The sequence below is a fragment of the Vipera berus genome, assembly GCF_964194415.1.
Source record: "Vipera berus genome assembly, chromosome: 1".
Lineage (NCBI taxonomy): Eukaryota > Metazoa > Chordata > Lepidosauria > Squamata > Viperidae > Vipera > Vipera berus.
Genome location: NC_138202.1, coordinates 666625 through 693942, shown reverse-complemented (window position 1 = coordinate 693942; position 27318 = coordinate 666625). Strand labels below are relative to the sequence as shown.

At 55.2% G+C, this 27318-nt stretch overlaps 2 protein-coding genes across 2 annotated transcripts; both read left to right on the top strand.

The window, feature by feature from the left end:
* The first annotated feature begins 1547 nt into the window (after window positions 1-1547).
* Window positions 1548-3967, top strand: LOC308659340 (C-C motif chemokine 3-like). The gene is made up of 4 exons (XM_081312862.1): window positions 1548-1679; window positions 1854-1889; window positions 2900-3011; window positions 3782-3967. Exons 1-4 carry the CDS (start codon window positions 1616-1618, stop codon window positions 3867-3869), a joined length of 300 nt encoding a protein of 99 aa, XP_081168988.1. The 5' UTR covers window positions 1548-1615; the 3' UTR covers window positions 3870-3967.
* A 1898-nt stretch (window positions 3968-5865) lies between these two features.
* On the top strand, window positions 5866-22137 carry ABHD8 (abhydrolase domain containing 8). The gene is made up of 5 exons (XM_081342990.1): window positions 5866-6032; window positions 17809-18538; window positions 18979-19149; window positions 19481-19697; window positions 20343-22137. Exons 2-5 carry the CDS (start codon window positions 17817-17819, stop codon window positions 20496-20498), a joined length of 1266 nt encoding a protein of 421 aa, XP_081199116.1. The 5' UTR covers window positions 5866-6032; window positions 17809-17816; the 3' UTR covers window positions 20499-22137.
* The last annotated feature ends 5181 nt before the right edge of the window (window positions 22138-27318 follow it).

Sequence of the window (27318 nt, the reverse complement as noted above, 5' to 3'; positions counted from 1 at the left end):
ATGGATGGATGGATGGATGGGTGGGTGGGTGGGTGGGTGGATGGATGGATGGATGGATGGATGGATGGGTGGGTGGGTGGGTGGGTGGGTGGGTGGATGGATGGATGGGTGGGTGGATGGATGGATGGATGGGTGGGTGGGTGGGTGGGTGGATGGGTGGGTGGATGGATGGATGGATGGGTGGGTGGGTGGGTGGGTGGGTGGATGGATGGATGGATGGATGGGTGGGTGGGTGGGTGGGTGGGTGGGTGGATGGATGGATGGATGGATGGGTGGGTGGATGGATGGATGGATGGGTGGGTGGGTGGGTGGATGGGTGGGTGGATGGATGGATGGATGGATGGATGGATGGGTGGGTGGGTGGGTGGGTGGATGGATGGATGGGTGGGTGGGTGGGTGGGTGGATGGGTGGACATTTAATTTAATTTAATTTAATTATGGGACTTGTATGCCGCCCTATCTCCCGAAGGACTCAGGGCGGCTAACAACAATAAAACAACAATAAAAACAATGAATACAAATATTAAAAGAGATTAAATTTTACAAAGCCCCACTAAAAACCAATAAAAATTAAAACAAAATTAAAACCCCCGTTGTCAGTCCAGGTCGGCCAGGTGGAAAAGGTGTGTCTTTAGGTCGTGACGAAAGGAACGGAGATCTGGGGCCATCCGAAGCTCAGGGGGGAGCTGGTTCCACAGGGCTGGCGCTCCCACAGAGAAGGCCCTCCCCCTGGGGGTCGCCAGCCGACATTGTCTAGCCGACAGCACCCTGAGGAGGCCCTCCCTGTGTGAGCGCACCGGGCGATGGGAAGTCGTTCCTGGCAGCAAACGGTCCTGCAAATATCCCGGGCCTAAGCCGTGTAAGGCTTTAAAGGTAAGTACCAGCACCTTAAATTTCACCCGGAGGGCAACCGGTAGCCAATGCAGCTCACACAGGAGGGGTGTAATATGGGAGTATCGGGGTGCTCCCATCACTACCCGTGCGGCCGCATTCTGCACCAGCTGAAGCCTCCGGGTGGTCTTCAAGGGCAGCCCCATGTAGAGAGCATTGCAGTAATCTATACGGGAGGTCACGAGTCCGTGAGTGACCGTACGTAGGGCATCTCGGTCCAAATAGGGTCGCAACTGGCGCACCAGGCGAACCTGGGCAAATGCCCCCCTGGCCACGACTCCTATATGATGATCTAGGTCGAGTCGTGCATCCAGGAGGACGCCTAAGTTGCGCGCCCTTTCAACGGGAGGCAACACCTTTCCCCCCCATAACCAAAGATGGTAAATCTTGGACAACATGAGATGCCGACACGTAGAGCCACTCGGTCTTGGCCGGGTTGAGTTGGAGCCTGTTCTTGCTATCCTCAGATGGGCTTCCTGACCTTCCACCACGATGCCAGCCAAGACCTTCTTTCAGTGTGCAAAACGTTCCTTCACAGCATCCGGGAGTCGCACTGGCCCCACAGCTTTGTGGTCACGCCCTGGTGGGGGAGCCGGCCACATGTTTCCCGCAGCTGCAGCTGCCGGTGCCTATAAAAAGGCATCTGGAAGTCGAGCGGCGTTGGGCGCCCAGTGCCGGTACCAGCGAGATAAGACTGGAGCTGCTCTCCCTCCTGTCTTGGAGGATGAAGACCCTCCTCGCCTTCCTGTTCCTGGCCGTCTCTGTCACCCTGGCCGTCGAGGGTCCCGGTGAGTCTCTGAGGCGTTTGGCATTCTCCAGCCCACCCTCTCTTGCAACCCTCCGGAAGGCCCAGCGATGGTCTGCAGGGCTTTCTCCGGCACAGGCGTCTCAATTCTCAGCCAGGGGGGCAGGGGGTGGGGGAATTGGGGGAGTCACAATGCCCCCCCTTCTGTCTCTTTCAGGTGCAACCCCTGCGGCCCAGCCCAACGACCGGGATGGTAAGTCTCTCTTTCCTCCCCTTTTCAATCTCCCCAAACCTGCTGACCCCCAATGATGCCCTGTGGCCCTAGCCCAGCCCCTTCCTCTGGGGAGAGCACCGGGGCGCCTTCTGCCCCACTGCGGTGTCTTTGGGCCGGACCGGGCTGGAGACAGGCAGAGGCTGCTATGGGCAAGGTCCCCCATCCTTCCCTCGGGGGGATTAGAGAGAACAGAGGAGCCATGGGACGGGGCACGGCTGGGGACCCCCAGAGCCCCAGGCCAGCTTTGCGGAAGACTCCGAGCTGAACAGCGTCCATGCTTCGGGCAGGGAAGGTCTCCAGCTGGGAGGCTCATCCAGACCCGGCGTGGTCAGTCCGATCAACACACAAGGACAAGTCGTGTGGAGTCCACGAGGGAGACCTTTCCTGTTGGGTCTGTGGAGACCCTCTGCCCCGTTTGGTAACACAGGAAATAGAGTCGTAGCACTGGAAGGGGCCTTGGAGGTCTTCTAGTCCAGTAGGAGACCCAACACCATTTCAGAGAAGCGGTTGTCCAGTCTCTTCTTAAAGGCCTCCACAACTTCTGGAGGCAACTTCTGCTCCCCCAGTTAATTGTCCTCACCATCAGGAAGTTTCTCCTTAATTCCAGGCTGCTTCTCTCCTTGATTAGTTTCCCTGCGTTGCTTCTTGTCCTGCCTTCGGGCGCTTTGGAGAATAAGCTGATCCCCCTCCTCTTCTCTGGGGCAGCCCCTCAAATACTGGAGCAGTGCTATCGTGTCCCCCCCCCCCTGCTTTTCTCTAGACTGGCCATACCCAAATCCTCAGCCGTTCCTCCTATATTTTAGTTGCAAATCTCACCCCGGAGTTTCCTGCCCACTCCAAGACGTGTGTGTGTGTGTGTGTGTGTGTGTGAGAGAGAGAGAGAGAGAGAGAGAGAGAGAGAGAGAGAGAGAGAGAGAGAGAGAGAGAGAGAGAGAGAGAGAGAGAGAGAGAGAGATATCCATCACTCCTTCTCTTGTTTCCTTCCCCAGAGGATCCTTGGCCCAACATTTGCTGCTTTGAGTTCATGAACCGTCCCATCCCACGGAACCTCTTGAAATCTTTTGAGTACACCAGCGGTCGATGCAGCAAGCCGGGCGTCATGTAAGTTTCCCAGAATGGCCGTTGAGGGTCTGCCTGGCTCAGCTTTGCAAGAGGTTCAGGAGAACCTCTACGTTTCCTTCTCACCAAATTGCTAACTCAGTCTGTCTCAGTCTTGGGCGTTTTAAGAGGGGTGGGCTTCGACTTGCAGAAATCCCCAGCCAGCCTTGACACACACTGGGCTAAACCATAGTCTTGATTAAGCCACGGGTTGGTTTATTTCCTACTGCTTGTCTTTGCATTATATTGAATTCCAGTGTGACGTGGTCACTTTCCCCCAAGGCTCCGGCCATTTCAACTCCTTCTGTCACTTCTTCTCTATGAGTAAGAATTAAATCCAGTGTAGCTTTACGTCTAGTTCCCTCCTCCATCTTTTGGATGACAAAGTTGTCGGCTAGGTTGGTTAGGAATCTGTTTAATCTCCCGCTCGCTGCAGAGTTTGTCTCTCAGCTGATATCTGGGTGGTTGAAGTCCCCCATTACTACCGTGGTATGCTTCCTACGTACGTTTGTTAACTGATTGGCAAAAAGGCCATCTATTTCTTCTGCTTAGTTGGGTGGCCTGTAGTATACACCTACGCAATGTCACTTTTATTTTCTTTTATACTGACCCATAGACACTCTGGAGAGATTTTGTCTTGGGTCACGTGCATTTCTGTAGATGTGTAGTGTTCTCTTACATATAGTTACATTGCATTACATGCAGACTGTCAAGTTTACCACAGAAGAGCTCTTCCCGATGTTCTTGCTTTGACACAGACCTTTCCTTTGCAGATTCATCACAAAAAGAGGCAAAAAGATCTGTGCCGATCCATCCGCACAATGGGTCCAGGATCGCATCCACGACCTCAGCCCGCCTTGAACATGCTCCGTGCAAGGAGAGAACAGGTCTCCCCCATTGGCAGAGGCCCATAACCAGTTTTGACCAAAGGAGAAATCATTATTAAAGGGAGTCCTGTTTGCTGAAGCATGTGCAGAGTGCCTTCTGTTTACTGCCACCCCTTGGAATTAGGCTTGCAGGGGTGGGGGCTTAATCGGGCTTGACGAAGCCCCAAAGCCTGAATTTTGTGGAAGTAGTAAAGTCAGCCCACTGGATTGGAAGGGGGAGCACCATAGCAGCCCCTGCCCACCTCAGGCCCAAAGTAGAGAGAAGGGGGGGAGGGAGAGAGGAGTTGCCTTCCTCCCCCCCCCCCCCGTATTCCCAGCTGGGGAGGAGCAAGGAAGCAAAGGGCTGGACTAGACGACCTCTAAGGACCCTTCCAACTTTGTTATTCTATGTTCTGGTTTATTTTGGAAAAAGGTGTGGCTGGTTGTGGACCAATGCAAAATCGTGGAATCTGCTAGATCTCTCTCTCTCTCTCTCTCTCTCTCTCTCTCTCTCTCTCTCTCTCTCTCACACACACACACACACACACACACACACACTTTAATTTGAATTTGAGTGGCGTTTCTTGCAGTGGTCTGAGAGATTCGGACCCTGGGCAGAGGAAGCTGCCCAGAAGCAGCGTTTTCGCATGCAACGAAATCTCACTTTAAAGTGTGGTGATTAGTACACATTTAAAGTGACAATAAAGTTATTATTCTGTTCTGTTCTTCTATCCTCAGGCTCGGCAACCTGAGGCGGTGCGGACTTCAACCCCCAGAATTCCACAGCCAGCAAAGGCTTCTGGGAGTTGAAGTCCACTTTTTCCAGTTTCCCAGGTGGAGAAACACGGGCCCGGGGGCTCCCCTCCCGCCTCTCCATTGGGTGGGGTTCCTTTCCTTTCCGCTCCTCTCCCGGGGTCTCTTTCCAAAGGGGACCCCGGAGGCCACATGATTACACTTGGGGGGGTTTCCTGTGGACAGGTGTGGAGGTTTCTCTTTGGCTAGTAAGTCGAAGACCCCTCGGCAGAATTTCCGCCGCCTTCTCCCTTGAAGGGGGCCTTGGTGGGCAACCAGGAAAACTTGCAATATCTGCATCCCCCCCTCCGCTCCCCCGCCTCCAGGCCCCCCAGGGAAGCCCAGCGGCCTCCTCATTCAGCGGGCTTCAGCCTGAGAAGGGGCCCTGGAAAGCAGGAGGTGGGGATTGGGTCGGGGGGCGCTCCAGAAGGCGGAGAGCAGACCCTGCCCCCGCCCTTACCCCGGCAGGCCCCGAATCAGACTGGCTTCCCGAGGAATTCTGGGAGTTGGAAGTCCAGAGTACTGAAGTTGCCTTGCCCCGATCCCACCAGTGGGGCGTTTAGCGGGGCCGGGTACGCCCCCCCCCCCCCGCCGAAGCCGCGCCCGACCTCGCCTGCTCGCGCCGCTTGCTTCGTTTCCACGGCGCCGGCAAACAGGCGGAGCTGGATCTCCCCGTGGCGCCCTTTTCACAGGAGGGATCTTGGCGTTGTTGACGTCCCGACCACCCTGGCAACGTGGGCGGCGCTGCTGCCACCCAGGGAAGGCGGAAACACCCCCCCCGGCAGCCGCCCCGCCCTCCAAGCAAGCCCGCTGCCCCGGAGAGCGGCCCCCTCACGGGGTAAAAGCGGGGCCGGGGCAGCTTCGGGAGATGCACGTGGGAAAGCGCCGGGGGGGACTCGAGGGGGACCTGGGCAGCCCCTGGACAGGGACTCGGGTCCGGGAAGGCCAAGGGGGGCGCTCGGGGGCACCGGGAAGGTCTCCTCCCCCGTCTCGCCCTCCAGAGACCGCCGGACCCCCGCTCACGTCTCCCCGCCGGCCGCCCGCCGGCCCTGCGAAGGCGGCGCTGGGCGATGCTCGGCGGGCGCCGGCTTGGAGAAGGAGGCGCTGGAGAAGCGCCGCCCCCTCCGCTCCTGCCCCTCCCCCCGCCGGAGGGCTCTGCGGCCGCTTGCGATGGCTGCGGCGGGGCGCCGAGACGCGGGCAGAGCTCCAGCCGCCGCCCCCGACCCGCTCGCAGGCGGCCGGCCCGGGCGGAGGGACCCCCCAGCCCGCCGCCCCGACACCCCCGCGCCACAGCCCGGGAGGGGGCGGGCCGGGCCGGCGGCGCTGCGCTGAAGGGACCGGCCGGCGGGCAGCCGCGGAGCAGGAGGTGAGGGCGGCAGCGCGGGGGAGACGCCCGGGACCCTCCCCGACGGAGACCCCGGCCCGCATCCCGCCCGGGTGGAGACGCCCCGCGACCCCCCGGCCCCCCCTCCTCCTCCCTTGCGGCGGCGGAGCCCGCGGGGGGGGGGAGCTCTGGCCGGGCGGGGCTGCTGCGGGAAGAAGCCCCCCGCCTTGCCCCGCTTGCCCAACGCCTCGGCCGCGGGGGCTGAACGGACGGCCGCCTCCGCTCCCGGCCCCGATCCGCCCCCGCCCACCGGCCCCGGCGCGCCCTCGGGGCTCCGAGACCCGGCTGGGCTGGCGGCGGGGTGCAGCCCCGGCCGCCGCCGCCTTCGGAGGGGTCTTTGCCCCCCCGCGCGCCCCCCCCCACCGGAACGGCCGCCGCCTCCGAAGCCGCTAAGCGGATCAGCGGATGAGGAGCGCCGGGCCTTGACCCGTCCTTGGCCCCGCTGCGGGCGGGGGACTCTCCGCGGCCCCCTTCCGGGAGGGGGTCCTGCCTCGTCCCAGGGGCGGGGAGGGTTTGCAGAGCCCCGGAGGGCCGCCCCACGCCTGCCGTCCGCGGGGTGGTGGTGGTGGGGGGGGGCTTGCTGGCGTCTTGGGGGGGCGTTAAAAACGGCAGGCACAGCTACCCGCTCGGAAAGCAGGTGGAGGGAAAAGGGGGGGGCTCTAATTTAGAAGTGGCTGCTGGAGAATTGGATGGAAATTTTCTGGAATTCTGAATTCAAAATCTGAGGGAATTTCCTGCAGGGGAGAGAGGTGAAGCTGTGGGAAAGCCACCAGCCCTCCGTGGGGTTGGGGGGGTGGTTTCCATGCCTGGAGGGTTTCAAGGGAAAAACCAGATCAGCCAGGGGTCTGGGACAGGCTGAGGTTTCTCGTGCTGGGCCAGGGGCTTGGACTAGAAGACCTCCCGGCTCCCTTTGCAACCTGCGATTCCATACTTTAGCTAAAGTTTCTAGTCCTTAAGCTCTTCAAGCACCGGAAGCCGTGGTAACTGCCAGGGGTGTGTGTGTGTTTGTGTGTGGAGGAGGGTTGCCAAGCATTTATTGGGCCTGGCAGCCACAGAACGGATTGTGCAGCGTTGACAGATCTGCCCAAATGCCCATGGCAGGCCTGGCATATGCCAGTGGCGACCCGGCTCAGGCTGCAGAACTACCCCCTGGTCTGTGGGGCAGCCGGTGGTACGTGGAGGATGGAGGGTTGAGGCCTTCTGGTCAGTCAGCAGGAGCCCACCCACCCCTCTCCCCACCCCCAGCTTTGCTGATCAAATCTGATCTGGCAGGAGATCCTGGCTCCTTCAAAGCTTCGGAAAAGGGATTCATTGCCCAAAGGCAGGCAGTCCTCAGCTTGTACGGACCGCAGTGGAGACCAACACTTACGCTGCTAAGGGACAAATTTGACAAGAGAGCTTTGCCCCATTGGACGACCGTTCTTGCCACCGTTGTTAAGTGAATCCTTGCAGTTGTGAAGTTCGTAACCCAGTTGCTAAGTGAATGTGGCTTCCCCCGTTGACTCCGCTTGTCAGAAGCTCACAAAAGGGGATCCTGCCCAGGATCAGTTAACGCAGCGGTCTCTGTCCTCGGCCGCTTTAAGACCTGGGGACTTCAACTCCCAGAATCTGACTGGGGGATTCTGGGAGTTGAAGTCCCCAGGTCTTAAGGCGGCCAAGATTGGGGAGCCCCTGAGTTAAAGGGGTGCTGGTGGATGCCACCGACTGAGAGCAGATCTCGACTCTGTCGCTCCCAGGTGAGGGACCCCCGAATCCCGCTTCGTGCACCCCCTTCTTCCCTGCACCCGTCCGACTTTATGTGTCTGAGTGAAGGTGTTGGTTTCCTTCGTGTGGGTGTGTGCGTGTGAGCGTTAAGGTGTGGACAAAGAGTGGGGAGGCCTGGATCATCCTCAACCAGGAAAGTGCTCTGTCAGTCCCAAGCAAGCAAAGCGGGACATTTTTGGGGGTCCTTTTGAAAGAATTCTCTCTCCCTCCCTCCCTCCCTCTCTCTCTCTCTCTTTCTCTCCCTCTCTCCCTCTCTCTCCCTCCCTCTCTCTCTCTCTCCCTCCCTCTCTTTCTCTCTCCCTCTCTCTTTCTCTCCCTCTCTCCCTCCCTCTTTCTCTCTCTCCCTCTCTCTCTCCCTCTCCCTCCCTCCCTCTCTCTCCCTCCCTCTCTCTCCCTCCCTCTCTTTCTCCCTCTCTCTCTCTCCCTCTCTCCCTCCCTCTTTCTCTCTCTCCCTCTCCCTCTCTCTCTTTCCCTCTCCCTCTCTCTCTCCTACCCCCTCCCCCCCTCAGTCCCAGTGTTTGTGTGTTTGTGTCATACCTGCAAGGAGAGGAAGCATCTCCTCCAGGGCGACCAGCAGGCCAAGGCAGGAAAGCAGGAGCCATCAGCTGCTGGAGAGGTTTGCAGGAGCGGGGCGAGGTCCGGTCCCCACCGCTGCTGGTGGGCAGGAGAGCCTCTCCCTCTGACCCTGGGGTGTCCTTGCCAGCTGGCGGCCAGCGAAGGAGGGGGGGCCCACCTGCTCTCCATGCCAGCAGGGAAGGCCTCAAGGTGTTTCTTTGGGATGGGGGGGGCAGGGATGCTTTTATTAGTCACTGTCAGGTGAGGAAAAGACACACAAACGCAAAACACACCCCCTCTGGAGGGCCGCAGGTCCCGCAAGCCGATTCTGCCTCTGCATTTGGCTTCACACATCCCTCCCCTTCAGCTGACATTCAGTTACATAAAGCCAGCATTCTCCCGAAAATCTAGGTCAGGGAAACGGTTTCCTTGGTTGCTTCAACCAGCATTCGAGAGGTGGAAAAATGGGGGGGGGCCCTTGCAGACAGGCAAGGCTGGGAGTCGGAATCTGACTGGGCCTTCCGGGGGGGGGGGAGGAGGAAGGCAGGACGAGAAGCAACGGATGGAAACCAATCACAGAGAGAGTAGCAACCTGGAATTAAGGAGAAATTTCCTGACAGCGAGGACCATTAATCCGTGGAACAGCTTGCCACCAGAAGTTGTAGGTGCTCCATCATGGGAGGCTTTTAAGAAGGTATGTGACAACCATTGGCCCAGAATGATAGAAGGTTTCCTGCCTAAGCAGGGGGTTGGACTAGAAGACCTCCAAGGACCCTTCCAAATCTGTTATCCTGCTAACTTACCCTAAAGAATTCATATTTTTCAAACGCTTGCTGTGACAGTGAGCCAAAGCTGGACCTCCCTGCACTAAAGCCGTGTTGGGACACTTGTGCCGTTAGGGCCACCTCAAAGGTCACAAAGATGGGCTCGCATTTTCAATCAGCTTTATCAACCAATCAGAATAGAGCTGGGAGGGACCTTGGAGGTCTTCTAGCCCAACCCCCTGCTTAAGCAGGGGACCCTATTCTATTTCAGACAAGTGGTTGTCCACTCTTCCTAAAGACCTCCAGTGAGGAAGCACCCACAATTTCTGGTGGCAAGCTGTTCCACTGGTTAATGGTTCTCAAAGGCATTTCTCCTTAATTCCAGATTGCTTCTCTCCTTGATTAGCTTCCATCCACCATTTCTTATCCTGCTCTCCAGTGCTTTGGAAAAATAAGTTGATCCCCTCTCTCTAATACCGGAATGCTGCTATCCTGTCCCACCCCCCCCCCCCCGGTCCTTCTTTTCTTTAGACTGGCGAAACCCGAATCCCACACCCTTCCTTCATATGTTTTAATCTCCAGGCCTTGGATCATCTTAGCTGCTCTTCTCTGAACTTTTCCCAAGGTCGCAACATCTTTTTTTGTAATGGGGTGACCAAAACTGGATGCAGGTATTCCAGGTGTGGCCTTAAAAGGTAAAGGTAAAGGTTCCCCCGCACATGCGTGCTAGTCGTTTCCAACTCTAGGGGCCGGTGCTCATCTCCATTTCAAAGCCGAAGAACCAGCGCTTGTCCAAGGACGTCTCCGTGGTCATGTGGCCGGCATGACTAGACGCCAAAGGCACACGGAACGCTGTGACCTTCCCACCGTAGTGGTCCCTATTTTTCTACTTGCATTTTTACGTGCTTTCGAACTGCTAGGTTGGCAGAAGCTGGGACGAGTAACAGGCGCTCACTCTGCTACGCGGCACTCGGGATTTGACCCGCCAAACTGCCGACCTTCTGATCGACAAGGTCAGCGTCCTAACCCACTGAGCCACCGCGTCCCTTACTAAGGCTTTATGAAGCGAGACTAAGACTTTGCGTGATCTTCATCTCCCCTAGCCGAATAGCACCCATTCATGCCATTGGATGAGAACCAGCCCGGCATTAAACAAGCTTTTCCCCCTAGGGATGAACCTCACCTCTCCTTGGTCCAGGGAGATCAAAATGCCATCGCTGGCTGGGGGATTCTGGGAGTTGAAGTCCACAACTTAAAGTGGCCAGCGATGGATATCCCTGTTTTAGAACATTCCCCTTAGCGGACTGAAATGGCGAATCTGTGATCCGTGCTTCCATTCACACACTGCGAAACCTGCTGTTCTTTGCAAAGGTGCCGAGGACATTGTGTGTGGCTGAGGAGTGCGTGACTGGCAAGCAATCCAAGGAGGATTTAACCTTCCTCCGAGGCTTTTTAGCACAGATTCCGCTTCTCTCCCAACTCCTGCGGTTGCAAAGTTGCATGATTTATTTAACGTTTTGAATTCCGCCGTTCCGAATCGATACCGGGACTTAGCGGAGGAGGCTGGATCAATCCGACTGCTGTAATTGCAGCGGCTTCGATCCGGCTCCTCAATCCAATCCTCAGAAGGGCTGCCAGAGGCTTTGCGGACAGCAAAGCTCCATCAACGGGGTTTCCTGGCTGAAAATGCCCTTGCATCCCATGTTGCTTCCTCAGGTGGGTTCTGCATGCTTGGAACTGAAGGAACAACTCAGCTGCCGATTCAAAACGCCAGGAGCCTCTTTCCCAGATGTCTTGGAATTGCACAATAATGTTGAACCCATGAATGGGTATAAAAATCTTCCCTTGCAAGGCAAGGCCTTGGGGTTCCCCTCCGCCACCCGCAGCTTATCCATCCTTCAAGTGTCCTACACCCCAGCATTTCTGAGTGTTCGCCCAGACCTCCCACAGTCTTGGAACAATATTTAAAGCAAAGTTGCAAAATATCAGAGCTGGAAGGCACCTTGGGGGACTTCTAGTCCCGTTCCAGACTGTCCAGCCTCTTCTTAAAAACCTCCAGTGATGGAGCACCCACAACTTCTGGAGGCAGGTAGTTCCACTGGTTAATTGTCAATTAATTGTTAATTAATTGTTAATTGTTCTCACTGCCAGGAAGTTTCTCCTTAATTCCAGGTTGCTTCTCTCCTTGATTCGTTTCCAGCCATTGTTTCTCGTCCTGCCTTTGGGCGCTTTGGAGAATAGGTGGGACCCCCTCTTCTTCTTTGGGGCAGCCCCTCAAATACTGGAACGCTGCTATTCTGTCTCTCCTAGTCCTTCTTTTCTCCGGATTAGACATACCCAATTCCTGCAATCGTTCTTTATAGGTTTTCGCCTCCAGTCCCTGTTTTTTTGTTCTTCTCTGCACCCTTTCTGGAGCTTTAACATCTTTTTTATATTGTGGAGATCAAAACCGGATGCAGAATTGCAAGCGTGGCCTTTACTAAGGTTTTATAAAGTGGTACTTATTAAATTCTACAAGGAAGCCCTACGCTTTGCTGACTCCGTCCACCTAATAGCAAGCAGTTGGACCCGTGTTCCTGTGTTTTGTAACAACAATGCAAGAGATTATTGGCACTTAATTACCAGTTTCATGAAACCACTTGAAGGCCATTTCTGGCCCCCAGGCAGTCGTGTTTGGAAAACATCTGCTAAAAGGCCGGTGGCTGCTGCATTGCAGGCCGTTTCACTTCCTTCGGCATCTGCCCTGAAATGGGATATTGCTCAGTTGCAGAAAAACCTCACTCTGGAGGGAGGCCCAGAGCAAATCTCAAAACGGCAAAATAAATAAATAAAATCGCAATCCTTCCCCCAAACAACAGCTCTTATTTTTTTTAAAAAAGTTGATTTGCAGGTGTGTGAAACTTCTGCATACTTGCTCAGGACCATCAGTGTATTTGAGGGGTCAGGAGGAGAAAGGGGGGGGTTATAGAAAGAAGGAGAGAATCATTATTGCTGATATTTCCCCCCCCCCCAAAAAAAAAGAAAAGCATCATGGGGGATCCAGAGCTTCTGGTTCTTTTTGCTGACACAAAATTTTCATTTGCTGTTTGGAACAAAGGTGAAGGGGAGAGAAAAAACTGGAGCGATGATGGAAGTCTGCAGGGGGGGTCCTACCAGGAAGCTGCTCAGCTGCTGCAGCCCCCTTCCAGGGCTGTAGAGGGGTGAGGAAATGGGGCTGCTTCTGTTCCCATTTGGGCGGCTGGGGGAGCCACCCAGCATCCCGGAGACCCTTGGGGTGGCCTTCAGGAGGAGAGGGAGGCTGGGGTCTCCCCTCCAGGCTGCACATGGTGGAGGACCTCAAAGGCTGTGTGAACCCTGATGCACGGAGGAAGAAAGAGGGGGGCCTTCCTCAGCACGGTCGTGTCCAAAGGAGCTGGACTTCAGCTCCCCAGACCCACCAGCTCGACCAGAGACCCTCCTGGGATCCTCTCTGGAGCTGGGACTGCGGCCCCAAGGCAGCAGGTGGCGTTTAAGATGCTGGCCTTTGCTTCTTAATTAGGGCGAGTCTCTTAAGAGAGGAGAATCCTCGTGGCTCAGGGTTGAACGGCTGGGTCCCTGGTGCTCTCCGAGCTGAGTGGATCTCTTGCAGACGTCTCAGGACCCAGCTGGGTAACATCATCAGTGCTAGAAGAGAGGGTGGTTTGCGGAGAGGAAGAAGAGGAGGAGGAGGACGACTGTGGGGTCCTTGGTGCTCTCTGAGTTTGGCTGCTTTCTTGCAGACGTTTCTTGACCCAACCACGGAACATAATCAGTGCTAGAAAGGAGTGGAGGAGGAGGAGGAGGAGGAGGAGAACTGTGGGGTCCTTGGTGCTCTCTGAGCTTGGTGGGGGTTTTTGCAGATGTTTCATGACCCAACTGGCACTGATGAGGTTACTTGAATGAAACACAGTGAAATGTCTGCCAGCAAACAACCCAGCTCGGAGAGCATCAAGGACCCCACAGAGTCTCTAGGTTTTTCCTCTACGGTGTCTAAAGCCCCCCCCCCCAAAAAAGGAGGGGGAGGGAGACTTATGCAACACACCCCCTCCCTGACTCAACCATCTGGTGGTTATGCAATCGGCAACTTCCTCCTTCCAATCCGTCAGAGCGGTACCCAAGCCTGCCCTGGTCTCCATGGTTACCAGCATCCTCTCCCCCCTTCCTCTTCCCCTCCGTTTTCTTTTAACGACGGCCTCCTGCCATTCAGGAAGGCTCATTTTATTCTCCGCTGGGCTCACGGAAGACGGGTTTGGCAGAGGCGACGGGCAGCCATGTTGCCAGCTCTGAATTCTCTCCCATGGCAGCTCCCATGAAATCACGCCCAGCCCGGCACCTCTTGGATGGATCGAAGGTTAGACGGGTGGCTAGTTTGGAAAGGGTGAAGGAGTGAAGGGGAAGAGCATTGTTTGAATGCTTCTCATCCAAGAAGCTTCTTCAGTTCTGACTGGAGATCAGATCTGCCAGGACAAGAGTCAGCAGTCCATCTGCCTTTGAAAGACCAAGGCCGCTCTTTCGAATACAGTCCACATTCTCCTGTGGGTTGAAACTCTGCAGGGAATTGAACATGTGGACCTTTTAGTGAAATGTTACTACCACTTTACAAGACCTTGGTAAGACCACACCACACCTGGAACATGGCATCCAGTTCTGGTCACTACAATACGGCTGCGGAACTTGGGTTTGGCTAGTCTAAAGAAAAGAAGAAACGGGGGCAACATGATGGCAGTATTCCAGTATTTGAGGGGCTGCCACAAGGCAGAGGGGGTCTCATTCACCAAAGCACCAGAGGGAAGGATGAGAAACAGTGGTTGGAAACTGACCAAAGAGAGAAGCAACTTGGAATTAAGGAGAAACTTCCTAAGAGTGAGGACAATTAACCAGTGGATCAGCTTGCCACCAGAATTTGTGGATGCTCCATCACTGGAGATTTTAAGAAGAGACTAGACAATCACCTGTCTTAGATGGTATAGGTTGTCCTGCTTGAGCAGGGGGCTGGACTAGAAGACCTCCAAGGTCCCTTCCAGCTTCTATTCTATTCTATTCTATTCTATTCTATTCTATTCTATTCTATTCTATTCTATTCTATTCTATTCTATTCTATTCTATTCTATTCTATTCTATTCTATTCTATTCTATTCTATTCTAATCCAATCCAATCCAATCCAATCATCTAATCTAATCTAAAAAGATTTTGAGACTCCAGAAAGAGAGCAGAGAAGAGCAACTAAGGTGATTAAAATTGGATTGTTTACGTAATGAACCACTTTCTGACCATCTTGACTTACAGCCGTAAGGGTCCATTATGGTCAGTACGGTACTTACATAGATCATGTCTCACTTTTAGGAGCTCTCCAAATTGGAGAAGAAGCAAACCAGAAGTTCCATCAGGGTGGGGTCTGCAGCCCACCTCCCCATCTCTCTACTTGGAAAGTTGAGGGCAGGGGAGTCCAATCTTGGCAACTTTCAGACTTGTAGACTTCAGGTCCCCAAATTCCCAGCTGGAATTCTTGAAGAATAGTAGTAGAATAGAAAGCAGATTAGAATGGAATAGAATGGAGTGGAGTGAAGTGGAACAGAATGGAGTAGAGTAGAGTAGAGTAGAGTAGAGTAGAGTAGAGTAGAGTAGAGTAGAGTAGAGTAGAGTAGAGTAGAGTAGAGTAGAATAATAACTTTATTGTCACTCTGAACGTACATTAATCGGCATACATTAAAATTCCCCAGCCAGCCAAGGCCTTCATGAAGCAGTACTTGTGCAAGCCAAGCCCCTTCCCTCACTGAGAAGACCCTAACCCCAAACCACTCGTCGGGAGGTCCTTCGTACCCCATGAAGGTCAGGTGGCCCTGTTAGCTGGGCGATGGGTTTGAGTGTCATTATCCAAAGGAAAACCTTGCCATCCTATCTTGGATCATTTGCTCAGGCTTGGCAAGTCCTGGCTTAACCTTGAGGGCTCCTGAGTTCTGTTCCTTCCAAAGAGGATTTTTCTGACCTCTCTTGGTGAATGCAGGAGGCGCTTTACGGGTGCTCCATTCTGCAGGCAGCAATTAGGTTAACGGCCTGCTAATTAAATCAGGAGGCTTCCAGAATGGCTGGCGCCAGCCCTGGGGGCTTGGGCAGCCAGCCAAAGAAAGCTCTGCTAGCTGCCCTCTGAATGCCCCTCAATGCACCGCGGGCAGCCTCTCCTGGACGAGGCTTCTTCCAGTCGCAAGAAGTGTGTGTGGGGGGGGGGCAAGGTCAGAGGTCCCCCACCCCAGAAGCAAAGCAACAAAATGAGGAACTAAAATGGAGACTAAAACATACAAAGGACGGCTGCAGGACTTGGGTTTGGCCAGTCTAGAGAAAAGAAGAAATAGGGGAGACACAATAGCAGTCTTCCAGTATCTGAGGGACTGCCCCAAAGAAGAGGGAGTCAAGCTATTCTCCAAAGCACCAGAGGGCAACGGTTGGAAACTGACCAAAGAGAGAAGCAAACTGGAATTAAGGAGAAACTTCCTGACAGTGAGGACAGTTAACCAGTGGAACAACTGGCCTCAAGAAATCATGGGTGCTCCATCACTGGAGGCTTTTAAGAAGAGGCTGGACAGTCACTTGTCTGAGACGGTGTAGGCTCACCTGCTTGAGCGGGGGGCTGGACTAGAAGACCTCCAAGGTCCCTTCCGGCTCTATCCTATTCTAAAACAAGGTTGCATGTCTTCTGGAGGCTCTCGTCCCTCCAGGCAATGATTGTCCCAAAGGAGCTTTTATTCTGAAGGCAGCTGATTTTTCCTTAAGACCTTTCGCTTCTCATCCAGGAAGCTTCTTCAATTCAGACTAGTCCACTTCAGGTGATATGGCCTTGTTTAATGGCTGAGATGTTAGTTTTCTAGGTGAGGGGTGAAACTGGGAACTGACTGTAGACAGTCATTTGTCTGAGTGTATAGGTTCTCCTGCTTGAGCAGGGGGCTGGACTAGAGGACCTTCAAGAGTCCCTTCCCTATTCTATTCTATTCTATTCTATTCTATTCTATTCTATTCTATTCTATTCTATTCTATTCTATTCTATTCTATTCTAATTTCTGGGTGACTCTCAGTCCATTGGCGAAGGTCTTCCGGATCCAGGTTGTCTTAAAGGGAAAGTCACCTTCCCTTCCGTGATTTAAGTAGGAGAAGCAGGAGTGGATTTAAGGGAAAGATCCGGAGATCCATCCAGCTCTGCCGACCAATTCTAGGCCTGCGGATGTCCTTGGGGGGTTAAACTCTGTGCTGATGACTCCCGCTCTGATGGCCCAGCCTGGATGGATGACCAGCTGTGTCACCAGGTGGGCATTGTGACAGTAGGTGTGCCCCAGAAAGACACACACACACACACCCTGCCTGAAACAGTGTAGTGAAACGTAGCCTTGGAGTCTGCTGGACACAGAAAGCGTCGGTTGCAAAGGGTCAAGAAGTAGGTGGCTGAGCAGGGGAGGGGGTCCAGGCCCCCCCCCACAGCAACCGTGCCCCTTCTCTGTCCACTCCATTGACAACTCACTCAGGCCACTATCTCAGTTTACTTTAGATTAAAACAGGGAGCAGCAGAGAGGGAAAAAGTCAGAAGCAGAGAGAGAATGGAGGGGGGGGGAAGGAGAGAGAGAAAGAAAGGAATGAGAAAGAAAGAATCAGAATAACAGAGTTGGAAGGAACCTCGGAGGTCATCTAGTCCAACCCCCTGCCCAAGCAGGAGTCCCTACTACGCCGCCGTTTCGGACAGGTGGCAGTCCAGCCTCTTCTTGAAGGCCTCCAGTGATGCAGGAACCAGAACTTCTGGAGGCAACTCCTGCTCCGCCGGTTGATTGTCCTCGGTGTCAAGAAATTTCTCCTTATTCCTAGGTTGAATCTCTCCTTGGGGAGAGAAAGAGAAAGGAAAAGAAAGAAACAGAGAAAGAGAGAAACAGAAGGAAAGAATGGAGAGAGAGAAAGAGAGAATGGAGAGAGAGGGAGAGAGAGAGAGGGAGAGATCCGTGTGTCATTCCTTATATGTTTTAATCTCCAGGCCTTGGATCATCTTACTTGCTCTTCTCTGAATTTTTTCCAACATCTTTTTTGGGATGCGGTGACCAAAACTGGCTGCAGTATTCCAGCTGTGGCCTCACTAGAGTTTTATAAAGCGGGACTAATCCTTGCGTGATCTTGATTCTATGCCTCGGTTTATACAACCCAGGATTGTGTTAGCTTTTTTGGCTGCTGCCGCACACGGCTGGCTCACGGCCAAGCGATCGTCCACTAGGACTCCGAGGTCCATTCTCAAAGTGGCTGTTTTTGAGCCGGGTCTCGCCCAGTCTGTACTTGGGGGTCCCTGGTGCTCTCTGAACTGGGTTGTTTTCTTGCACACCTTTCATGACCCAACATCATCAGGGTTTTGTTTATGTAACCCCACTCCTTACCAGCACTGATGGTGTTACCTAGTTGGGTCGTGAAAGGTCTGCCAGAAAACAGCCCAGCTCAGAGACCACCAGGGACCCCTCATTTCAACCCCGAGCTGCAAAGATTCTCCTTTACTGGGAGGGTCCCTCTTTCTGTCACTAACTGCCCTAACGGCGGCATCAGCGGCCTCTCTGCCAGGGGTGCCGGGTGTCTCCTTCGGGACGCGCTGCCCCTCATGAACAGCTGCCTGACCCCCTTCCTTCCACGCCTCCCCCAGGTGTCGCCATGTTGACCAGCATCGCCGACGGGCTTCTCTGCTGCCTGCTGGGCAAGGCGCCCAACGTCGTGGGGCCCCTGGAGCCGGTCGAGTCCAGCAACGGCTACAGTTTCGTGGAGGTGAAGCCCGGGCGGGTCCTGCGGGTGAAGCACGTCGCCCCCTCCTGGCCACCCGGCACGAAGGAGGAGGAGGAGGAAGAGGAGCCCCAGAAGACGGGCGCCGTGCACTGCAAACGCCGGATCGCCGTGTACCGCAACGGGCAGATGGTCATCGAGAACCTGGGCGAGGCAGGGCAGCAGCCGGACGTCACGCAAGGCCAGAACGGCACCGAGGGCCAGAGCATGGTGGAGGCAGAGGTCTCGGATGCGAATCCAGCCACGATGCCCCCAGCCAGCGGGGGCACGGCACTGAAACGCCGCCGGCAGAAGCCCAAAAGAGTGGTCCACATTGACTGCACCAAGTACATCAGCAGTTGCAAGGGGACCCACCGGGACGTGGTACTCTTCTTCATCCACGGGGTGGGCGGCTCTTCGGACATCTGGAAAAAGCAGGTGGACTTCTTCACCCAGCTGGGCTACGAGGTGGTGGCCCCCGACCTGGCCGGGCACGGGGCCAGCTCCGCCCCCCAGATCGCGGCCGCCTACACCTTCTACGCCCTGGCGGAAGACATGCGCAGCCTGTTCAAGCGATACGCCAAGAAAAGGAACATCCTGGTTGGACACTCGTACGGGTAAGAGGGGAAGGGGATGGGGGGGGTCTCCTGATGATTTCCTGGAGGTGGGCCATCCTCAACTTACGGCCACAACCGGACCACAATTTACATCCCAAAGCAAGATGATGTAGTGCATTACCTCTGAGTTTACAGTGATTTTTTTGCTGTGGTTGTTAAGCGAGTCACTGCAGTTGCTAAGCGAATCACGCAGTCGTTAAGCGAATCCAGCTTCCCCCCCCATTGACTTTGCTTGTTGGAGGCTGGCTGGGGAGGTCGCCAGGGGCGACCCTGTGAACCCAGGACGCTGCAACCCTCGTATAAAGAGATGCCGGTTGACAAGCGCCCAAACGTTGATCCAATGCTTCTGAGCGTGGAGGCTCTCAGCTTCCCCGTGGGGGGCAGAGAGGCCCCCCCTTGGCGCTGCCTGATCGCCCGCCCTGCTTGTCCCCCCCTCTTAGGGTCTCCTTCTGCACCTTCCTGGCCCACGAATACCCGGATCTGGTCCACAAGGTGGTCATGATCAACGGGGGGGGGCCCACCGCCCTGGAGCCCAGCCTCTGCTCCATCTTCAACATGCCCCCCTGCCTGCTGCGCTGCCTCTCGCCCTGCCTGGCCTGGAGCTTCCTCAAGTGAGCCTCCCGGGGAGGGGGGGGCGGGAGGGGGCGGACCTCCCCTGCCACGACTGGGCTGCCCACCCGCCACGCGTGACCCCCCTGAAGGCAACAGGGGCTCTTCTTCCCGGGCACCTTCCCCACGGGCCACGTGAAGATGGTGGCGGCTTTTTCCCCCCAGACTGCCAGACCCTGCCCATCTGTTTGGGGGGCTCAGATTTAAACCCCCCACCCCAACGGCCCTCCCTCTCCCGGGCAGGCTGGGGTTCCGCTTTGCCTCGGCACAGCCGGGAATTGCGGGGTCCCTGCCCCCCCCAACGTGCTGACCCGCCGCCCTTTGCCCTGGCAGAGCCGGCTTCGCCCGCCAGGGCGCCAAGGAGAAGCAGCTGCTGAGGGAGGGCAACGCCTTCAACGTCTCCTCCTTCGTCCTGCGGGCCATGATGAGCGGGCAGTACTGGCCGGAGGGGGACGAGGTCTACCACGCCGAGCTGACCGTGCCGGTGCTGCTGGTGCATGGCATGCACGACAAGTTTGTGCCCGTGGAGGAGGACCAGCGCATGGCAGAGGTAGGGACCCCCCAAGGAGCCCCGGCTGGCTTCCTTTCGAGTAAAACCACAAGGCTTATAAATGGGGGGGTCCCCTTTGCTGCCCTTGGAGGATGCGAGGGGGGGTGAGGGGGGCCTTCGGGCAGATGTGCCCAGATGCAGTAAGGCTGGCTTGATGAAAATCAGGGCGGGACCCAGAATGGAGGGAGGAGCTTGCAAGGAAGCCGGAGATATTGGTCACCTGATTGCACTCAGATTTGCCAAGATTGGGGGGGCAGGAGGGGGGCTGAGTGCCACGTTGGACTTGGTGGAGGCAAAGTTTGTCCAGTCTGCACAATTTCTGGGGGAAGCACAACAGCCCTCCTCAATCTGCTCCCCCCACCCTTAAAATTTTATTTAAGTCAAAGTCTCACTGAGTGGGGGAGGGGCAGGTTGTGGGTCAGAGAAGCTGCTGATCTTTGAGGGGGGAGCTGTTGCAGGCAGGACCAGTGGTGCTTGGAGTTTGCACCAAGGCGCAAGTGAAACACACACACACACACAAATAGACACACAGATATTGCCCTCTGCGCTGAAAGCGGGAGTGCAGGGTGCAAAGGGCACCCAAAGAGCAGCCCCGTGCACAGCCCAAGGGCCACCTCTGACCCCCCCCTCCCTCTTTGCCCCCAGATCCTGCTGCTGGCCTTCCTGAAGGTGATAGACGAGGGCAGCCACATGGTCATGCTGGAGTGTCCGGAGACGGTCAACACCCTCCTGCACGAGTTCCTCCTCTGGGAGCCCGAGCCCCTCCCCTCCGAAGAGGCCCCCCCAGCGGGGAAGAAGTAGTCGGCAGACGGGCTCCGTCCCGAGGGTCCGGGGGCCACGGTCCGGTGGCTGCCCCAAGGAGAGCCGCTTCTGGCGGACGGCGAGAGTCGTCACGGAGAGGGGAGGGGCGATTTGTCTCCCTGCTCGGGGGGGGGCCCGGCGGGGGGCCGGCAGAGGCTGGAGTGCGGGGAACGCTCCAAGCAAACGATGGCGGCAGGCAGAGGATCGGCCCGCAGTGAACAGCACCCCACCCCTTCGACCACCTCTGCATTTAAGCCCCCCACCCCCCCCAAATAACCTCAGGCCGGAAAGAGAGTCAGAGGCGCGTGGCTGCTGTGCTTGGAACAGGATGCTGGGCCTGGGAGTCTCTGCGAAGGGGTGCTGGGGCTGCCTTCCTGATGCCTCGACTGTGCCAGGGGGTGCCCACTCCGAGCGGGAATGGAGGCGGAGGGGTGCCCGCGTGGACCGCTGGCCGCCTGACTCTTTCCTGCCCCACCACGGCTGCCCATGGAAGCGGCTGCGGGAATTGGCAATTGGGCTGAATTCCCCCACGCCGCTGGTGGAGAAGGACGTGGGGCTGAGAGCCCCCAGCAGCCCAGCCTGGGGGCAGACGGGGAGAGGGGGCAGGTGGCTCCACCCCCTGCGTACTTTTCTGGTCAGAACCTTCACCGGCCTCTGCCTCCTTCCCCCCCTCCAGGACTGGGGGCTACAATCCCGAGAATGCGGGGACTGAATGTGGTTGGAGTGCGCCAGAGGAGGGAAGAAAGGCTGTTGACCCCTCCCCAAGTCGCTTCTTTCCAACTTAGGAGATGCTGGAGCTCAGCCCAAGATGGGGGTCCAGGCCTCTGCCCCTCCCTCCCCGAAACACACACACACACACACACACTTGTGTCTCCACCACAGTTTGTAAATAAACTTTGCAAAGTTGCATCTACACCCCCCCTCCAAAAAGAAATGGTATTGCAGGGTAAACTGTGCCAGCTCTCCCCTTCAGCGCTTGGGCGGAGGCTGGCAGCCGGGCACCAACAAGACAGGATGGCGGCGTTTGGCGGCTCTTCTTCCCATCTCTGCTTCCGAGTCTGTTTCAGCCTGGTCCTCCTCCGGGAAGGAAGGGAGAGAAGGCTGGGAATTTCACACCCTTTGGCAGAAGGACAGGTAGTTCCTCAGCTTAACAACCTCAGCTGGGCCCCAAATTCTTTTTGCTAGAGAAGAGAGTTGTTCGCTGCCCCATTTTACAACTTTTCTTGCCCCGGCCATGAACTGAATCAGTGCAGTTGTTAAGTTAGCAATGCGGTTGTTAAACGAATCCGGCCTCCTCCTCCTCGACTGTGCTTGTCAGAAGGTCGCAGAAGGGAGACCACGGCAACCGTCGTAAGTACCTGCCAGTTGCCAAACCTCCAAATTTTGATCACGTGACCGTGGGTAAACCGCAACGGCCGTGTGAACGGCGGTGAAGTATTCTGTATTCATACGTTCGGTATTCTGTTCCGTTCGTTGTAACTTAAAATGGTCACTAACCGAATTGTTTTAAGTCAAGGACCACCTATGAAAGTCCCGATTCAGACCCTCACCCTATCAGGGCACCCGGGTTGATGTGGGAGGGGCTGGGGGTCTCAGTGGGGAAATCCTGAGAAGTCTTCCTGAAAAGACCCCCGTTTAATTTGGGGACCACCGCGGAGCTGCTGGGGGCCGATCCGATCCAGGAGGAGAGTTCCCACCCACATCAGGGTCTCCTTGGAGCTGAGCTGCCCCCAGGCCCGGCTGAAGATGGGCACTACTACCCACCCCCCAGTTCCCCCCCCCGCCTGGCTGTTCAGCCTCCCCCAATAGTCCTTCAGCTGCCCCGCCCCCCCTTGGCAGCGTTTGCCCTCAGGCTGGGGTCCTTTCAGGTTATGCCAAGGAAGAGATTTTTTAGATGGCTTTATGAGATCGGAGCCTGGCCGTTTAGGCGGGCATCGGACCACCCAAAACACGGAGGCCTCCAGTTGAGGGTCAGCCTAGAGGGGTGCTGGTAAGGGAGCCCACCTTATTTTTACCCCCTAAACTGAAAAGACAATTTAAAGTGCAAAGAAGCGTCCGTGCCGCTTCTGTGCCAGCCAGTCTGCTTTTGCCCGTTAGCCTCAGGCAGGGCTGAGCTGCTCCCCTTGCACCAATTGCCTCTTTCTCTCCCCCCCCCCCACAAAAACAAGGATGGGAAAGGCACTCACTTTCCCCCCCCCCAATTTTATTCAAAAGACTAAAATACCAAAAGAAAGAAAAAAAATAAGACGTAACAAAACTAGACAAGAACATTAAACAAAAAATTGAATTGAAAAAAGACAAAAAAAACCCCATATTTTCTTTCTGGTTGAACACTGGCCAGCCTGTCTCAACAATCATAAGCTCCCCCCCCCCCTGCAAAACAGATCCAAAATTTATAAGCTTCTACGTCTATTTGACCTGTCCTACAAAACACATATGAAATAAAAAATAGATGATGGGTTAAACAGCAGCAAAGTTGTAGTTCCAGGTGGTCTGTTATTGCAATTTACTCGTAGAAAATCTAGTCTCTTATTTACCACAAATCTCCAGGAAAAGGTCCGCTTTGTGGCGCCTGAGGCTGCAAAGGAGTGGAAGGATTGGGGTCCACGTGCACAAATGATGTGTGTCCTTCAGTTCCGGGGCTCTGTGCGGGAATACGGTAAAATACATTTTTTCTCTCCAAAGTCTTAGCCCCTTCCCCAGTTAAAGAGGGCAGACCCCTCTCTTCCCTTCGGAGAAATTGGGGGCTCCTGGATGGAACCACTAGGTTGAGTCCACCAAGTTGGACCCAGCCAAAGTTTCTGGCTGCGTTTGCATGCACACACGTGTAGGGTGTGTGTGTGCGTGCGTGCGCGCCATCCATACAACTCCCTTGAATTATGCTTCTTGAGAAGTTACTTGGTCCGTTGAGGAAAGCAAGGCCAAAATAATAATTCTGAACTATTTGGGTAACAAAGTTTTGTGGCCCTTAGCTCAGGGGTCTTCAAACTCGGCAACTTCGAGACTTGTGGACTTCAAGTCCCAGAATTCCACAGCCAGTTTGGGGAGTTTCGCGCCCAGATTTCTATCGCACAGTCCGTGGGCCGGTGAGGGGCAGTTTATTCTGGATCAGACTGTCATTTAATGATTTTTCCCCTTGCTAAGACCCCTGTGCCTGGCCTGTATAAGCGGATACTATCATTGTTAACAGTCTTTGCCAGATAGCAGAACTCGTGAAAGTACCTTTTATCATCCAGAAGTACCTTTATTTGCATGCAGAGAAGAGTACAGCAAAACAAGGTGAGGTAGATGATGCATAGACGGTATTTTCAAGGTCAGAAGACAGTAACGACTCACAGTGTCTGCACGTGTGTCTGCCGGTTATGGAGGAGGAGATGAAACACAAAGGAGCAAGGAGAAGGAGGAAGTCCGTCCCAGAAAGGGGAGGGGTGAAGGCACAGAGTCAGGAGGAGGAGGAAAAACGTCGTAACATAGGGACAGAATAGGCAAGGGCTGGCTCTGAGTTAGCATGCTGTTATTTTCCCCAAAACAACCACATGGTGGCAGCACACAGTTCATTGGACCTCTCCTCGCTGAACGCTTCAGCCAGGCCTCTATACTCCTCCGGTGTGTCTGGTAGTTCCTTTCCTGCCCCACTACCGCTGCTTTCTCGGCCAGGGCTGCACCGTTTCGGGGCCGGGCCGGTGCCTTGTCCAGGTCCCCTTTCGGGAATCTGAGTTCCGCCATTCTCCAGTCCACCACCAGGTTCCACTTAGCCAGCCGCGCCATGCCCAGAATTAGAGGGCATGCCATGCCAGGGGTCACCACGAACACTATAGTCTCTCCGTGGTCGCCTAGGGTGAGCTGAACGGGCAGCGCGGCTAGCATGGCAGGCATCGCCCCCCCTGCTGTGGGCCCATCTAAGTGACCGAACAAGATCGGGTCCTTCAGCCTCCTCCGCGGAATTCCTCAGTTCCCCACTAATGTTGGGCTTACGAGGCAGCCAGAGTCAGTTAGCACCCTGCCTTCCACCCCCTCGGGCATGCCAGGGGCCAACGGTTCTCCTGTCCGGCTGAGGGGCGCAACAGGTCCACTTACCAGGGCTTCGTCCTCTGAGCTGTCATCTGACGAGTTGGACGTTCCTCCTGGGTTGGCCGGAGTTCCCTTCCCTCGCTGGGCTCTTTCCGAGTTTTCCAGCTGGAGCTCTGTCGGGCTTTTGGGTAGGGGTGCACGAGCGGCATTCGGCGGCGCAGGGTAACCCTCTTTCCTGCATTTGAAACAGCCCGAGGTTCTCTTGGTTGCTGACGGTGGCTTCGCTGGTTCGCGGCTCGGCTCCGATGGCCACCTGCCCCTGGGCGTTGCCTCTTGGCCAGGTCGATCTCCGCTTCCTCAGCCAGGACGTACCAGCCTTGGACCCGGCGGGGGTCCCCCTGAGGGAGGCAGGCGTCGTAGAGGTCGTAGTTTAACCCGTCCTTGAAGTACCTGAGCAGGATGTCCTCCGGCCAGGTCAGTTTGCTGGCCAGGGCTCGGAACTCCTGCACGTCGCCTGCCCTGCTTCACCGTCTTTCTCTGCTCCCAGGCTTTCTGGCCAGCCATTGGGTAATAATAATAATAATAATTAATAATAATAATAATAATAATAATAATAATAATAATAATAATAATAATAATAATGATGATGATGATGATGATGATGTTGGAAGGGAACTTCAATTTCATCTAGTGACCCCCTGCTCAGGCAGGAAACCCTATACCATTTTGGACAAATGGCTGTCCAGTCTCTTCTTGAAAACTTCCAGTCTTGGAGCATCCACAACTTCTGGAGGCAGGTGGTTCCACTGGTTAATTGTTCTCACTGTCAGGAAGTTTCTCCTTAGTTCTAGGTTGCTTCTCTCCTTGACTAGTTTCCATCCATTGCTTCTTGTCCTGCCTTCGGGCGCTTTGGAGAATAGCTTGACTCCCTCTTGTTTGGGGCAGCCCCTGAGATACTGGAAGGCTACTATCCTGTCTCCCCTTGTCCTTCTCTTCATTAAACTAGACATACCCAATTCCAGCAACCGTTCCTCGTATGTTTTAGCCTCCCGTCCCCTGATCATCTTTGTTGCTCTTCTCTGTACTCTTTCTAGAGTCTCAACATTTTTTTTGTACATTGTGGTGACCAAAACTGGATGCAGTATTCCAAGTGTGGCCTTACCAAGGCATTATAAAGTGGTATTAATACTTCACGTGATGTCGATTATAAGGGATGTAAATTTAGGAAAGGACACAGAGGTTTCGAAAGAGGTCAGGTGTCTTCCAGGTGCTACTGCCAGTAGGGACAAGAAGCAGCCACAAATTGATGGAAGTTGAGTAGCTCCGGGGCGACTGCATCATGGAGGTCTACGAATCAGTCCGCCACGATGCCATCCAGGGCAGCTTGTACGATGCGGACCCTGGCTCGGTCGCTTGGGATGTCGCGACCATATTCCTCCATGTAACTTAGCCCCTGGATCAGGAAGGATCCCAGGCGCCGTGGCTCTCCAGGGAACCTTACGTCCAGTGGTGGGAACTTCTGGATGGATCGGTGCCTCTTCTTCCGCCTGCGTTGTCTCCTCTCTCCGCCTGCAGTGGCTGCTCGACGAGGGATGGCTGCGGTTTGGGTGCTGCCTTCGGAAGGGCCCAGGACCCCTGGTTCAGCTTCCCCTTCATCGGTCGTCTCTGTGGAACCCAGGCAAACGGTGCCCCTGCGTGGCTCAGCTTTGTCCTTCCTCCCTCGGGGAGTTGAGAGCTATTTTCATCGTGCTGGTTGCCTGCTCCAACACTCAGCTGGAGTACGTTGGGTGGTCCTCCTTGTATTCGCTGAGACGGAGAGACCCCCATCTCCAGCTTCCAGCCTGGCTGATGACTGCCCCGTCTGAGCGTCATCTTCCTTGCCTTCTCCGTCCTCCTCCTTTCCGACACCCATCGACCGCCTGGGCTTGCAGCAGCGTTCTGCGAGGATCCGCAGCTGGAGTAATTGCAGGAGTCTCCCCCCCATCGCAGGCTCCTCTCTCTCTATTCCCTTGTCTGACATGATTTGCTGAGCCCCCCAGGAAGGGTCTTCCTTCCGGGCTGGCTGTTTCTGCAGATCCTGTCTAATGTCTGCGTCCACTTCAAAACCTCATCCTAAGAAAGCAGGACTCGTGGGAGCCGTTTCTTCCAAAAGGAACTTTTATTAGAAGCTGATAGCAGGCATGCTAGACAGGATCTGAGGATTTCCCTCTCACATCGATAGGTTAAAGCAGGGGTCTTCAAACTCGGCCCTTTTATGACTCATGGACTTCAACTCCCAGAATTCCTCAGCCAGCATGCCTGGCTGAGAAATTCTGGGAGTTGAAGTCCATGAGTCATAAAAGGGCCGAGTTTGAAGACCTCTGGGTTAAAGAGTCCCAGGCAAACCCCCACCCCAATAGTTCATCTGGTCAGTTGGAATGGGCCAATCCCCAGGTGTTAAGTCTGTTGTGGGAAAGAGCTGATACTCCTAGCCATGTTTGATGGGTCACATTCCTTTCTCTCCACCACCACCCCCAAGCTGACATCAAAGGAGAAACAGCAAAGAGGGCGCTTGCAGAGAGCGGGAAAGGGCTGCATTGTAGCCATAGAAACAAAGGGGCAGCCCGCAGTGTCTCCCCCGCCCTTCCAGGAGGATGGCAGAAACCCAGAAGAAGAAATAAGAGTTAGAAAGAGCCCCTGTAACCATATGGATTCTGACATCCAGCTTTGACTGGCAGCCGGACATGGGAAGGGCTCGAACTCACCTCTTAGAGGACATTCACCTGTTTGAAAACGTAAGCAGAGACTTTTTGATGGCTGCCAGTTCAAC

Excerpts from the sequence above, each read along its gene's own strand:
- LOC308659340 (XM_081312862.1), top strand. The coding sequence starts at position 1,616 with ATGAAGACCCTCCTCGCCTTCCTGTTCCTGGCCGTCTCTGTCACCCTG. Across the intron at positions 1,680-1,853 it reads CCTGGCCGTCGAGGGTCCCG|GTGCAACCCCTGCGGCCCAG; the intron begins GTGAGTCTCTGA and ends TGTCTCTTTCAG. Across the intron at positions 1,890-2,899 it reads CCAGCCCAACGACCGGGATG|AGGATCCTTGGCCCAACATT; the intron begins GTAAGTCTCTCT and ends TTCCTTCCCCAG.
- ABHD8 (XM_081342990.1), top strand. The coding sequence starts at position 17,817 with ATGTTGACCAGCATCGCCGACGGGCTTCTCTGCTGCCTGCTGGGCAAG. Across the intron at positions 19,150-19,480 it reads CTGGCCTGGAGCTTCCTCAA|AGCCGGCTTCGCCCGCCAGG; the intron begins GTGAGCCTCCCG and ends TTGCCCTGGCAG. Across the intron at positions 19,698-20,342 it reads AGGACCAGCGCATGGCAGAG|ATCCTGCTGCTGGCCTTCCT; the intron begins GTAGGGACCCCC and ends CTTTGCCCCCAG.